General features: G+C 58.6%; 1 protein-coding gene across 1 annotated transcript; it reads left to right on the top strand.

The window, feature by feature from the left end:
* The first annotated feature begins 7,144 nt into the window (after nt 1–7,144).
* On the top strand, nt 7,145–12,186 carry SOX8 (SRY-box transcription factor 8). Its single transcript, XM_019756271.2, has 3 exons — nt 7,145–7,704; nt 8,939–9,168; nt 9,961–12,186. Exons 1-3 carry the CDS (start codon nt 7,310–7,312, stop codon nt 10,692–10,694), a joined length of 1,359 nt encoding a protein of 452 aa, XP_019611830.2. The 5' UTR covers nt 7,145–7,309; the 3' UTR covers nt 10,695–12,186.
* Nucleotides 12,187–12,531: the final 345 nt, after the last annotated feature.

Raw genomic sequence — 12,531 nt, 5'->3', positions numbered from 1 at the left:
TTATATGAAATGTCCAGGGTAAGCAAACTCACAGAGTAGATAGATCCGTGTTTCCCAGGGGCTGTGGGAGGGGGGTGAAGTGACTGCTAATTGGTACAGGGTTTCCTAGTGTGGTGACGAAAATGTTCTATTAGATAGAAGGGATAGTTGCACATTGTGAATGTACTAAATGCCACTGAACTGTACACTTAAAAATGCTTAATTTTATGCTATTTCACCTCAAGAAAACAAAAACAAACTGTCCTGGCGTTAAGAATCACCTAGAAGGCACAGCTTTTACTTGTCAGAATAGGTCATCTCATTCAAACTAAACTTACCTCTTCATCTATATTAGGGAGCATCGAACAGTTTTAGAAATTCATGTGGATGCGTCTTATGTCCCAAGAATGCATCCCACTTACAAACAAAACCTCTTCTACACACCTTGGGCCAACCACGGTGTCCAGAGCTGGTGCTGGACAGGCCTCAGCCTGCAGCTCAGCTCCTCCACCACTGGCACCCTGGGGTCTCCACCCAGCAGCCTCTCACCAGCACCAGGAGGCTGGCGGGGGGTGGGGGTGGGGTTCCTGAACCTACATTCTTGAGCAAACTACTGTATGACACAGGAGAGGCTGGGAGGTGCTGTGATGAGGCCCCACTGTTTCGGACGGGTTCTAGGAGCACCCAGAGCTGAGCCCCACCTGGACAGAGCCAGAGAGAAAGCGGAGAAAAGGAGGGGGGACAAAAAAGGGGGCTCCCCTGAGAGGAGCTGTCAGCTCAAGCCTGGGGCTGATGTTATGGACACCATGGATAAGTTGGGATCTCTAGGTGGGCCTGAGCTCCTGGTGGGCCCATCTGCAGCTCCTCCAGCGCGGCCCGAGCTGGGGCCCACACAAGCCCGTGGGCTGGCAGCACTCCCAGCAGCTGCGGGACAACTTCACAGAGGAATGAGGCCCGTGTCAGCACCTCATCCAGCTGTCCCCGGGCACTCCGGCCTGGCAGCCCCCGCTGCGTCAGGGCAATTGTCCCTGATGTGCATTTGGAACTCTCTGGTACCCATGAGAACCTAGGTTGGGCACGAATCTAATCGTGCACCCTTCATTTACCCCCATTTTTCATGTCTTGACATCTGTTGATGGGAGGGCACTAACATCTGTCACTTTCTTTTGGAGGGGTGGTCAGTTTGGGCCCATCCCACCATTAACTGTCCAGCAGCCAAAACCTCCTGGTGAGGCTGGCAGGTGGGGGTGGGGGTGGGTGAGCAGGTGTTGGGCCATTTGCTGGTTGTTCTGGAACGATGACTCACTCACAGACGGCTGTTATGCTTGGCTCGCCCAGCTCTCCTTCCCGTGCCCTCGGCTCCAGGCCACGAGCACTCCCGTGCCTGTGCCCCAGAAGGCAATGTGGCCCTGTGAGCTCGTGAGCCATGACTGCCTGGCAGAATGGAAAGCAAAATATCCCCGTGCAGCTCCATTCTCTCATTGTAGGGTCCCGCGCGGGGGGAAAAGAATATGCAGTTTAAGATTTTTCTCTTAGAAGCATTCTAAACTGGAAGAGCCTTGGGCACGGCCTAGGTCAGTGGTCACTAACACGAGACCTGTGGGCTGATTCTGCCCACAGAGCTGTATCTGTTACCAATGACCACAATAATGCCGTGTAACAAATAGCCTCAAAAATCCCAAGTCTTTGTGTCATCGAGCAGTGCTACCCATCTGAGCTGGGCACAAGTGTGCATCTGTGGTCAGCTGAGGTCTGGTTGACAGCAGGGCCCCGGCTGACCATTGGGATGACCAGAGCCTCTGTCTAGTCACCCACAGTCCCCACCACTCCTTACAGCCTGGCCCATAGCAGTTTCCACATCCCCTCCCTGCCGGGCTCCTGGTGGCATCTAAGTCCTGATTTGGCCCAAACCTTTTATTTCACAGGTGGAGGGGGCTGAGGGCTGGGTCGGGGGAACTTGTACCCAACACCATCCATCACCAGGTCTCCCCTTCCTGTGACCCTCCCCCAGTGATTAAAGCAGACAGTCCATTTCTGGAAAGAGTGGGTGGCCTTCCTGTGACATGTTCTCTTTGAAGGCACGCCCAGATGGGCCCACCCAAAGGAGACAAGCTCTGAAAGTTGCCAGCTTAGAGTGATGAGTTCACAAGCCTCAAAAATGCAATAAACATCAGGTGTTAGCTACTGCACGCCTAGCATCCCATATACGTCAACTGACGCAGGCCCAGCAGTGCCCCCACAGGCACTCCAGAGCCCTCTGCTGCCCAGGGTGACCCTGTAACATGCCCAATGACAAAGGGCCACAGAGGATGGACAGCAGCAGGTCCTGTACCTCAAACACCCTCCTTTCCAGAACTCCAACGCTTTCTTGGGGGTCTACAACTCCTTCCTACCCGTTTCCACACCCCAAGGGCAGGAGACGGGCAGCGAGACAGCGTGCAGCCCCAATAAACAAACCACTCTGTGGCACTTGTTTCACATGTCATTAGAATGCTTTGCTGGCATGAGCTTCTGGAGGGCAGGGCCCTGTGGGTCATCACCCTCTGTCCCAGCACCAGGGAAGGTCTGGCATGGAGTAAAAGCTCCAGAAGTGTTTGCAGAAAAAGCTACAGAATAGAAAACACTTAAACACACCCTCCAGGATCTCGTGTCATGGATGACGCGGCCGCCGTGTGAAGGACTCTCTTCATCTCAGGACTGTTGTCAGTGATGTTGAAAACCGCCAGAAATGTGTTTCTAACCTAACGTCATGCCTAGACCTAACGGCTGCTGGGGGGGGGGGGGTCAGCGCCCACAGCCTGGGGAGAGATGGATGGGCACAGCCGGGGGCTCAGGGACCACTCCCAGCAGCGGGTGCATGGAGGCCAGAACCCAGACCACAGCTGTTCCCGACATATCTGCACGCATGTGACACCAGGCAGACAGTCACAGCGGGGCTGATGTCCTGTGCACCAGACCAGAGTCCATCACAGGTTAGCCCACCCAGGGTCCTGCAGGCAAAGAGAGGAATCCAGACATGGGTTTCCAGTGTCCTCTGCATCCATGGAAGGGTGACGAACAGACACGGCCAGCTCCCGAGTGGACACCAGCCCAACCAAGGGGCCAGCTTTGAGACGAAACCAGAACTTCACGCCAGCTGGCAAACTAAGTCAGGGAGGGGGTTTCATCAAAAAGCTTGGCCTAGAGCCCTGAGTCTGTTACTGGGGAACACTGGACTCCTGGCACCCTGTGAGCCCCTCTCCTTTCTCTGGAAACCCAGCAGGGCAGGATGAGGCTGCCTTGATCTGAGCCACTGCTCAGAGCCACTCACCCATCTCTGCCCTGGACGTTTGGTTTCTGCAGACCGGCCAGTAATTAAAAGCACCACTTAATCTCTAAGGCCAAGCGGAGGTTTCCAGGATGTGATGCCAACCACTGCAGGCTGGCGTGCAGAGGCCAAGGCGAGGGCTGCAGACTCACAGGGAACACACTAGCGCTGGGGCTCCTGGACCTACGTGGCCTGGCTCTAAGGCCTTTCTCTTCAAGACTGCGAAAACTACGGACATGGCCTCCCTGACTGTCCAAGACGAGGGCCAGGCAGAGGGTGGGCAGGCCAATGTAAGGAAAGACAACACGGCAATGCAAGGAGAGACAAATGCCCCCTCCATGGTGGCATTTTGCTCTCAGCAGCCCCTTCATTCCCACTCAGCTTCTCCAGCACTCAGCACTCGTGGGCTTCCTGAGCCTGTCACACCTAGAAGACATGGGGTGGGAGGGGTGAGGGTTTGTGTGCCTAGAAGTTTCCTGGAGCTCTCTAGGTCAAGATTGGCCAGGCCTCAGGTCTCATTGGCACAGACCTCCTTCTTTGCAGGTGCCCTGGAACTCTGCCAGGAGTTGTGGGTACATCAGCTTTCCTATGCCCCAGAGCTGATGGGCCAGGGGCAGGTCCAAACTTGGCCAGTCGGATCAGCTCCCTGGAGCCACGAAGCCCACGAGAGGAAGATGAGGTCATGTGAATTGGGGCAGGTGAGGGCAGGAAGGAAGAACTGAGAGAAGGGGTGGCAGGAGGTGGACTGAGAGGGGGTTCAAAGAGCTGCCCCTCAAGTTTTAAGTTACTGTGGCCTCTGTTCCTGGATGCCCTGCGCTTTCTGCTGCCTCAGGGCCTTTGCATATGCCCCCACTTCCACCCCAGGAAGTGCTCTTCCCTCTCTCTCTGAGAAGTTGGAAGCTTCAAGTCTCAGCTTAATTGTCACCCCTCAAAGCCACCATTCTGTATCCTAGCCCCTGTAGTGAGTGTCTTAGCCCCTTGGTGTGTCTGCTGTTGGCCCACTCAACTCCAGCATCTTCTCAGCAGGGACTGTGCACTGTGGTTCTGTACTGTGTCACCCAGAAAAGCCTCCAGCACAAAGCAGGGCTTCATCAGTACTGGTGGTGAACACACAAACCAACTGCAGCCAGCTCCTACTCTGAAGACCATGTCCTGATGTCCATTCAGGGCATACCCAGCAGCTGAAGACATGAACCAAAGCCAGCATCAATGGAGGATGTAGCTGGGCAGCACAAGGCCAATTTAGAGCCTGTAAGACAGCCTGGGCACCGCCTCGCTGGGTACCACCCAGTGGAAAGTGCATGCATGCACACGCTCTCAGTGGCCTGAGCCAGGCCCTAATGGGGATTCGCCCCTTCACACCCATTCTGTTGGAGTGTGGCCTGGACATATATCAGAGGCCGCCCACCAGCACCATCCATCAGTCCAAGGGTGGTCACCACAGCCTGGTGGGGTCTAGGATCACACATGCCACACTCTAGGACTCAACTCCCCCAGTTCAGCCTCTTTCCCTCCAAAGGTCCCAGGGGTCACCTCTCTGTGTCCTAGGAACTCAGGGAATGGCTGTGTGGTGCCCCTCGTGCATTAGTGGGGAACCGGGAAAGGATGCCTTGCCTCATACACCCAATGCAGCCTGTGTCTCGTTTTCCTGGGTAAAGAAAGCTCTTACTGGAAACCCAGACCTGGTGCCTGAGGGCTCACTGGGCATAGGAAGGGGTGGGATATGCTCCCATGGGCAGGACAATTTGGGCCAGGTCTGTCATCCACGGTCCCTACCTTTCAACCCTGCTTTCACCTGCATGGGTATCTGGACCAATAAGTTTGGTGGGTGCCCCTAGGTGGCCCCCACTGAGCCTTCCCTCAGCATCCTCCGAATGCAGAGTGGGGATTTGGAGTGCAGGACAGGACCTCCAAAGTGGAACTACTGCAGACCAGCAGAGAAGGGTGTTCCTTGGCAGGCGACCCAGCAAAAGAAGACAGGTGGCCTGCCACTCTGGAGGTCAGCTCTCCCTCTGCCATGAGGTGGGGGTCTCCCAGAGCACTGAACACCCCCCACCCCTCTTCTGTGGCGTTTCCCAGGAAGGTGGAAGGTCGGGGTCACTGACCTCTGGCAAGAGGATTAGCCCAGGAACAAAGACAAGAGGCCTTCGGGTCAACCCGCAGGTGGCAGGACACCTGGGCTGGCGTTCCAGATGCAAGGCTTTGGGGTCCCAGGGCAGACCCCGTGAGGTGAAGGCCTCGTCCCTAGCCGACTGTCCCGGACAGAACCGGCTCCAAGTTCTAATGGGGCAGCTTCTCGTTTTCTAAGGAATCCGCAGCCTCGGATGGGGAGCGGACTGTCGCTGGGGCAGTCTCCCAGTGCCGGGGTGGAGGCGGGAGGCGCATCCTGCCCCGTCAGCGGCAAGGTGTCCACCACTGGGTTGGTAAAGGTGGGGGGAGACTTCGGCACCACCCACCGACTTTCGATTTGGAGTTTTTCGGTAACAGACCAGTCCCTTCTACTGCCAGAGAGACGGCGTCACTCCTTCGGCTTCAGCGGCCATTCACCCAGGCGACCGTGACTCCGCGGGAGGTACTTGGTTGGGGAACTTGGCGCCCTTTCTTAGGGTTATCCGGGACGCACAGGGCACAAGCTCAGAGACGCTCAAGTTCCGAATCGGCCGCCCGAGGAGGCGGGGCAGGGGGGCGCCTGTAGGAGGGGGGCATGGCGAGGCTCTGGGCGGCCAGTCCGTCGCCTCCCCGAGGGTTTGGCGAAAGAATCCGAGCCGCCCTCGGGGACCGCCGGGCCCAAGGCCAACTCGCGGGGGCGGCCTCGGGCGGAGATTCGGAGCCACGGCCCGGTGCTTGCCTCCGAGGAAATGTCCCTTTCCCGACCCCACCACCCCAACCAGGGCTGCACACCCCGCCCCCTTCCCTCCTCTACGAGCGCACCCACCTCCTCCACTCCAGGCGCCGGGAGTAGCCTCCGCCTCCGCGGGACCACCCAGGACCGCCCCGCCGGACGACCTCCACGCCCCCACCCCCTGGGTCACGCCCGGAAGGCCCTGGGCCCCCGCGTCCGGCCACGCCATCCGCCGGGCGGCCCCAGGGAGTCTACGGCTAGGGTCAGTCCAGGCCCCGCCCAGCGCTCCCGCCCCCCTCGGCTGTCCGGGCTCCAGAGACCGCGCCCCCGCCGCGCTTTCCAAGCTTATACCAGGACAGGGCGGGGCACCTGGGATCATCCCGCTTCGAGCCGTGGCCCCTGGGCGTGTTACCTGGACGTGCGTGGCGCGCAGACTGTGAGCGCGCCGGCCTGCGGGCGGGGAGCCCGGGATTTGAGGTTAGACTGCCGAGCCGACCCTCCCCTGGGCCGTAGGCTGGCAGCAGCTGACCCCGGCGCCTCTCGGCTGAGGGTGAGACGTCGGGGCTCAAGACCGCCTGGTGGGGGGAGGCTCTTGAGGACCCGCCTCCTTGCGGAGCCAGCTGCTAGAGGCTGGGAGACTGGACCCCGAGCCACGCACCCACGGAGGAAGCAGGGCGGAGAGCCCCACCGATCACAGTCTCTGATCCCCTTTTCCTTTTCGTTCCTCCTGGAAAGGGGACTTGCGGCTTTGGGGGGCGATCGGACCGGCGGGTGCACCGCTGGGGATCCCGTCCTCTGCTGCTGAGCGCGCCGGGCCCCACGTGGTGCGGCGCCGGGCGGGGCGCGCGGGGGCGCAGCGGGAATCTCGGCGCTTTCTTTAAGGTGGGGGGAGGGGGAGGGGGCGGCCAAGCCCCGCCCCCGGGGGCAGCTGGGCACGCGCCGACCAATGGGGAGCCGGGTGGGGTGGAGCCTCGCGACCGCAGCTTAAAGAAACTTGTTGCGGGTCTTTCCGCGGGGACGGAGCTTCGGCGGCGACGGCGGTAGGACGGCCAGGGGCGGCGGCGGTGGGGACGCAGGTCGGAGCACCGTGCAGTGACCTCCGGTCCCAGAGCGGTCGCGGCGCAGCCGGGTATCCGACCCGGCACGCATCCCCGGTGCGCGCCCCTCCGCGCGCGGCCCCGATGCTGGACATGAGCGAGACCCGCGCCCAGCCGCCCTGCAGCCCGTCCGGCACCGCCAGCTCCATGTCGCACGTGGAGGACTCGGACTCCGACGCTCCGCCGTCCCCGGCGGGCGCGGGGAGCGGTGGCCGGGGCGACGCGGCCGAGGCGGCGGACGAGCGCTTCCCCGCCTGCATCCGCGACGCCGTGTCGCAGGTGCTCAAGGGTTACGACTGGAGCCTGGTGCCCATGCCGGTGCGTGGCGGCGGCGGCGGCGCGCTCAAGGCCAAGCCGCACGTGAAGCGGCCCATGAACGCCTTCATGGTGTGGGCGCAAGCGGCGCGCCGCAAACTGGCGGACCAGTACCCGCACCTGCACAACGCCGAGCTCAGCAAGACTCTGGGCAAGCTGTGGCGGTAAGTATCCCCAGGCCCGGACTGGGGTCTGCGAGCGAGTTCTGGGGTGCGCGGGGGCTCAGAGAGGTGGCGCTGTGACTAGACTCGGCCTTGCTCTCAGTGGCTGTTCCCAGGGTGAGTCCTAGTGGAAAAACACCCTCTGGCCAGCAGGAACCAGATGCGGGGTATTCCCAGGTCTGCACCCACAGAGGGTAACGGGAGGAGTGTGACACCCCTACCACATTCCCGGAGCCACGGAAGGGAACAAGCCCTACCAAGGCAGTGGCTGCTGGCATGCCGAGTTGGGGACCCCAGCTGTGAGTGGCTCCAGAGCCTGGAAGCCTATCCCTCCCCTAGGAAAGGTGGCCTCTATCTGGGAGCAGGACACAGCAGCAGGCAGCATGCTGTTGTCTGGAGATGCCTCTCCTTGGAAAGGGCATAGGAAGGGGGTGTCTGTCTGCCCTGCTGGTACCTTCCCCACAGCTGCACACTTTGGCACAGTGAAGCTAGTGGTTTTTGCAGAAAGTTGGACAGCAGCAGTGACAAAGGTGCCGTTCAGGACAGCCCACTCTACCAAACACTCTTTACTGGGCTTTAAAATGGATGGACGGCTTTGGGTTCAGGGCACTGGTGCCCAGTTTCCTGCTTCTCACCTCATCAGTGAGTGCTTGCTGTATGTTTTCTGTGCTCCTGCTTCTGTCCGGTTGGGGCTCCGTGGACCCATTCCTCTAATTGCCTGTCCTACAGGCAATTAGAAGTGAGCTTCTGGAAGGGCCTGAGAACTGGTGTGTGTTCTGAGCCTCAGTGAGGACAGCTTAGTTTTGCCAGTGTTTCTGGAGGTCCAGCTGCCTGCAGAGTCCCGGCTTGGTTCCCAGGAAGCTCGCTTTGTCCACAGTGTATTCTCAGCTGAGTCCTGCCCTCCTCCCCCGCCTGCCTTAGAAAGCCCCAAAGGGAGGGGACAAACACAGGCTGGGTGGGAGAGGAGGGTTTGAGGAGGAAGATGAAGACGAGGTTTGGGTCTTGGTCCGGCTTCTGCTTTGACCCTAATGAGCACATAGACCCCACCAACTGGGCATCACAGCTCAGAGACAGGGAGCGCTGCCTAGCGCCCACCAAGGTGCGGATGCACGAGGTAGGGGTTGTCCTGGTACCCTCCTTGTGCCTCACCCGGGGCACAGTCCCGCTCCCGGGCGGCGTGGACACTGGTGCTCGCCTGGACGCCTTCACCATCCTGCCTGTGCCCTTGGCTCTGCAGCTTGCTGAGTGAGAGTGAGAAGCGCCCCTTCGTGGAGGAGGCAGAGCGGCTGCGGGTTCAACACAAGAAAGACCACCCGGATTACAAGTACCAGCCACGCCGGAGGAAGAGCGTGAAGACGGGCCAGAGCGACTCGGACTCGGGCGCCGAGCTGGGCCATCACCCAGGCGGGGCTGGGTACAAGAGCGACACCAGCCTTGGGGACGCACATCACCACAGTGACCACACAGGTGGGCTTCCAGGGCCCCTGCTGTTTGAGAATCCCCAGCAGGAGACGTGGGGGTTCTGGCCATGGCAGAGATGAGCAGTGGGGGTGGGAACAGAGACTCACTCCCAAGGCAGGTGCCCACGAGAGAACCAAACCTTCCCCAGGTACCTGGTAGAAGCCCACAGTGGCAGCCATTTCCGATGCACATGGGTTGGGGGGGGTACCCTACTTAGCCCCTCTGAGCTTAGAGGGCCTTGGTGGCACCCTGTGATGGACGGACGTGGGGTTTTCTGTCCTTCCAAAGGCGTCTCTACCTCCCAAGGCCTTTTTGCTGGTTCTGACCCAGGACTCACTGCCAGCATAGTGGTCAGCTTCAGGATCAGACTGACTGGGGTGCAGTCCTGGTGCCCAAGTGGTGTCAGTCAAGTTGGTTAAAGCCATCAGCCTTGGGGAGAACAGGTTTTGTGTGAATTGTGTTGTTATGTTCATGAGGCTGGGCGTTCTGTGAACGCTTCCTAAACATGGTTGTCGCTCCTTTCCCTACCGTGATTTTCACAGTGGGGCCTCCTTGGCCCCAGGTCTTCCCGTAGAACAGTGCTTAACGGAATTTTCTCCGCCAAGGAGTGAGGTCTGGGTCTGGCTTTGCTGGAATTTCTGGGAAATGTACAGGAACAAAAAGCTGTTGATTCCTACCTGCGGCCGTTAGCAGGCTGGTTTTCTTCCCATGTGGATGTCGCCAGCCTGCTGGCCCTGCCAGCCCCACCCCGCCCCCCACAGAAGGGGCATTCATCCCAGAAATGTGCTCCATCCCTAGGGCAGACCCACGGGCCTCCCACCCCGCCCACCACCCCCAAGACGGACCTGCACCACGGAGGCAAGCAAGAACTGAAGCTGGAAGGGCGCCGCCTGGTGGACAGCGGGCGCCAGAACATCGATTTCAGCAACGTGGACATCTCGGAGCTGAGCAGCGAAGTTATTGGCAACATGGACACTTTCGACGTCCATGAGTTTGACCAATACCTGCCCCTCAACGGCCACTCAGCCCTTCCCGCGGAGCCGGGCCAGCCCGCCGGCAGCTCCTACGGGGGTGCCTCCTACTCGCACTCCGGGGCAGCGGGCATTGGGGCATCCCCTGTGTGGTCCCACAAGGGAGCCCCGTCAGCCTCCGCATCGCCTGAGGCTGGTCCTCCTCGGCCGCACATCAAGACAGAGCAGCTGAGTCCCGGCCACTATGGTGACCAGTCGCATGGCTCTCCAGGCCGTACCGACTACAGCTCCTACAGTGCCCAGGCCAGCGTCACCACAGCGGCCCCTGCTGTGGCCGCCAGCTCCTTCACCAGCTCCCAGTGCGACTACACCGACCTGCAGGCCCCCAACTACTATAGCCCGTATGCTGGCTACCCATCCAGCCTCTATCAGTACCCCTACTTCCACTCATCCCGCCGGCCCTACACCTCGCCCCTGCTCAGCAGCCTCTCGGTGCCGCCCGCCCACAGCCCCCCCAGTAACTGGGACCAGCCCGTGTATACCACCCTGACCAGACCCTGAAGGCGCCATGGCCACCTGAAGGGGGCCAGTGTTGGCAGAGGAGAACCTTTTTCTCGGCAAAGACCTCTGAGGTCTCCTGGGAGGTGTTGGCCATCAAAGGGAGAAGAGGCAGCTGTGTGCCCGGCTCGTCAAGTGCCTGCTGATGTGTGCGGGGAGCCATGCTTGTGACTGAGCCCCTTTGCTTCCAGATCTCAAAACTTCTGTCAACGGACAAAGCCCTTTTTCTCCCTTCTCTCTGTGTTTGCTGTGACTGGCGACTTCAGAAAGATGGCCATTGGGTCCCTTTTCTGCACAGACCCCAGCGCCTTGGTTTTGCATCTCAGTGGAGGCAAAACGGCAGCCACCGTACAGAGAACAAAAGGAGGGAATAGACACAGGGTCTCCAGGCCGCTTGCATTCTGAGGTCCTGGCCAGCCTCAGCACCGAGAACTCCCAGGACCAACGGATGACATTCCCACGGCGAGACGGCACATCCACAGCCTGGTGACAATGCCTCTGCAGGAGCACCTTTTGGGACCAGCTCGTTAGATCTGGGGTGTTCCTTGTAGGTAGGGTTCTTCCAAGCAAGGTTTGGCTGTGATTAACACTTTTCTTTTTATTTTATTTTTTTAATTTTTATTTTTGAAGCTTAAACGTCTTTGATTTGTTTTGAAAGCTATTAAAATGTATTTATGTCCTGTATTATTTTATCGTTAATTAATGAAGTAATTTGTGCAGAGAGTAGAGTTTAAGACAAAATGGAAGTCTGGGAGTTGAGGGCCTGGGCCAGGAGGGCAGGTGGCGTTGGGGCCCTTGCTCTGGGCCGTTTGGAGCCCGTAGCCTGAGCCCCAGGCTCCCGGGAGGCAGCTCGGTCGATGGAGAAGGAATTTGCCTTGTAGCATTTAGATCAAGTTGGGGTGCCCCTGGCACCTGGCATTAAGCTGAGGTTTAGAAGGCAGGGGCGTTGTTGAATTTCATCCCTGCCCCCAACTATGCCAAGTGAGAAAGACGGGAATTTCCTGGGATGTGGTGGCTTCAGAAACACATTAATCTTTGGCTCTTAGGAACCAGACGCCACCTCCAAGCTGTGAAACTAAAACCTTCTCCACTAAGCGTTTTTAGATTGTTCGTTTTAGACGAATAATACGTGATTTACCTGTACTGCTTCCGCTGTATGCTGAGCTATGATAACCGCCCACTTCATGGAAACTTGTGCCTTTAAACTTTGTAATTAAAACTTTGTAAATTTAAATACATCGGAGAAGTTGCTTCTTTTTACTTTTTCTACTTTTTCCTACCTTTTTCTAGAAAAAAAGAAGTCTTTTTTGCATATCTCTTTCTGGGGATGGGGATCGGGAACTGCAGCAAACTCATTTTTATGCAATCTATTTTTCCGTGTTGAGTTTGGACTTCTGCTGTCACTTACATGCTGTGTTTCGCTACTTTCTGACCAATGCTAACTTTTGTACAGATCGATTTCATAAAATTAAAAAAAAAAAGTGCTTTCTATCTTCGTGGGCTGCGTTCTGTGTGTTGCTTTCCCTAAGCCTGGGGTCCTGCTTTAAAGGGGCTTGGCCAAGGCAGGGGGCATGGACAGTCCGAGCACCCGGGCTCACCTAGTACCCCACCAAAGGCAGCTCTCTATCCCAGGGGGGTGGCCACACCACTCTCCCTCCAGGGCTGTGTCTGAATTTGCATATAACATATCTCAGAAACCTCCAGGAAGCCCAAGATTCGTCTTCCTTCCCTGGGGGCCTCCTCACTAGGCAAAACGGGTCCAGATGGGCCAGGTTCGGATTCCGGGCCGTGGTTTCCTCTCAGGCAAATCCCAGAGCGGGTTTCTGGGTGGCTGACGGCA

Source organism: Rhinolophus sinicus, linkage group LG18 (assembly GCF_036562045.2).
Source record: "Rhinolophus sinicus isolate RSC01 linkage group LG18, ASM3656204v1, whole genome shotgun sequence".
NCBI lineage: Eukaryota > Metazoa > Chordata > Mammalia > Chiroptera > Rhinolophidae > Rhinolophus > Rhinolophus sinicus.
Note: the sequence above shows the minus strand (reverse complement) of the source record. Positions and strands in the feature narration are given on the sequence as shown.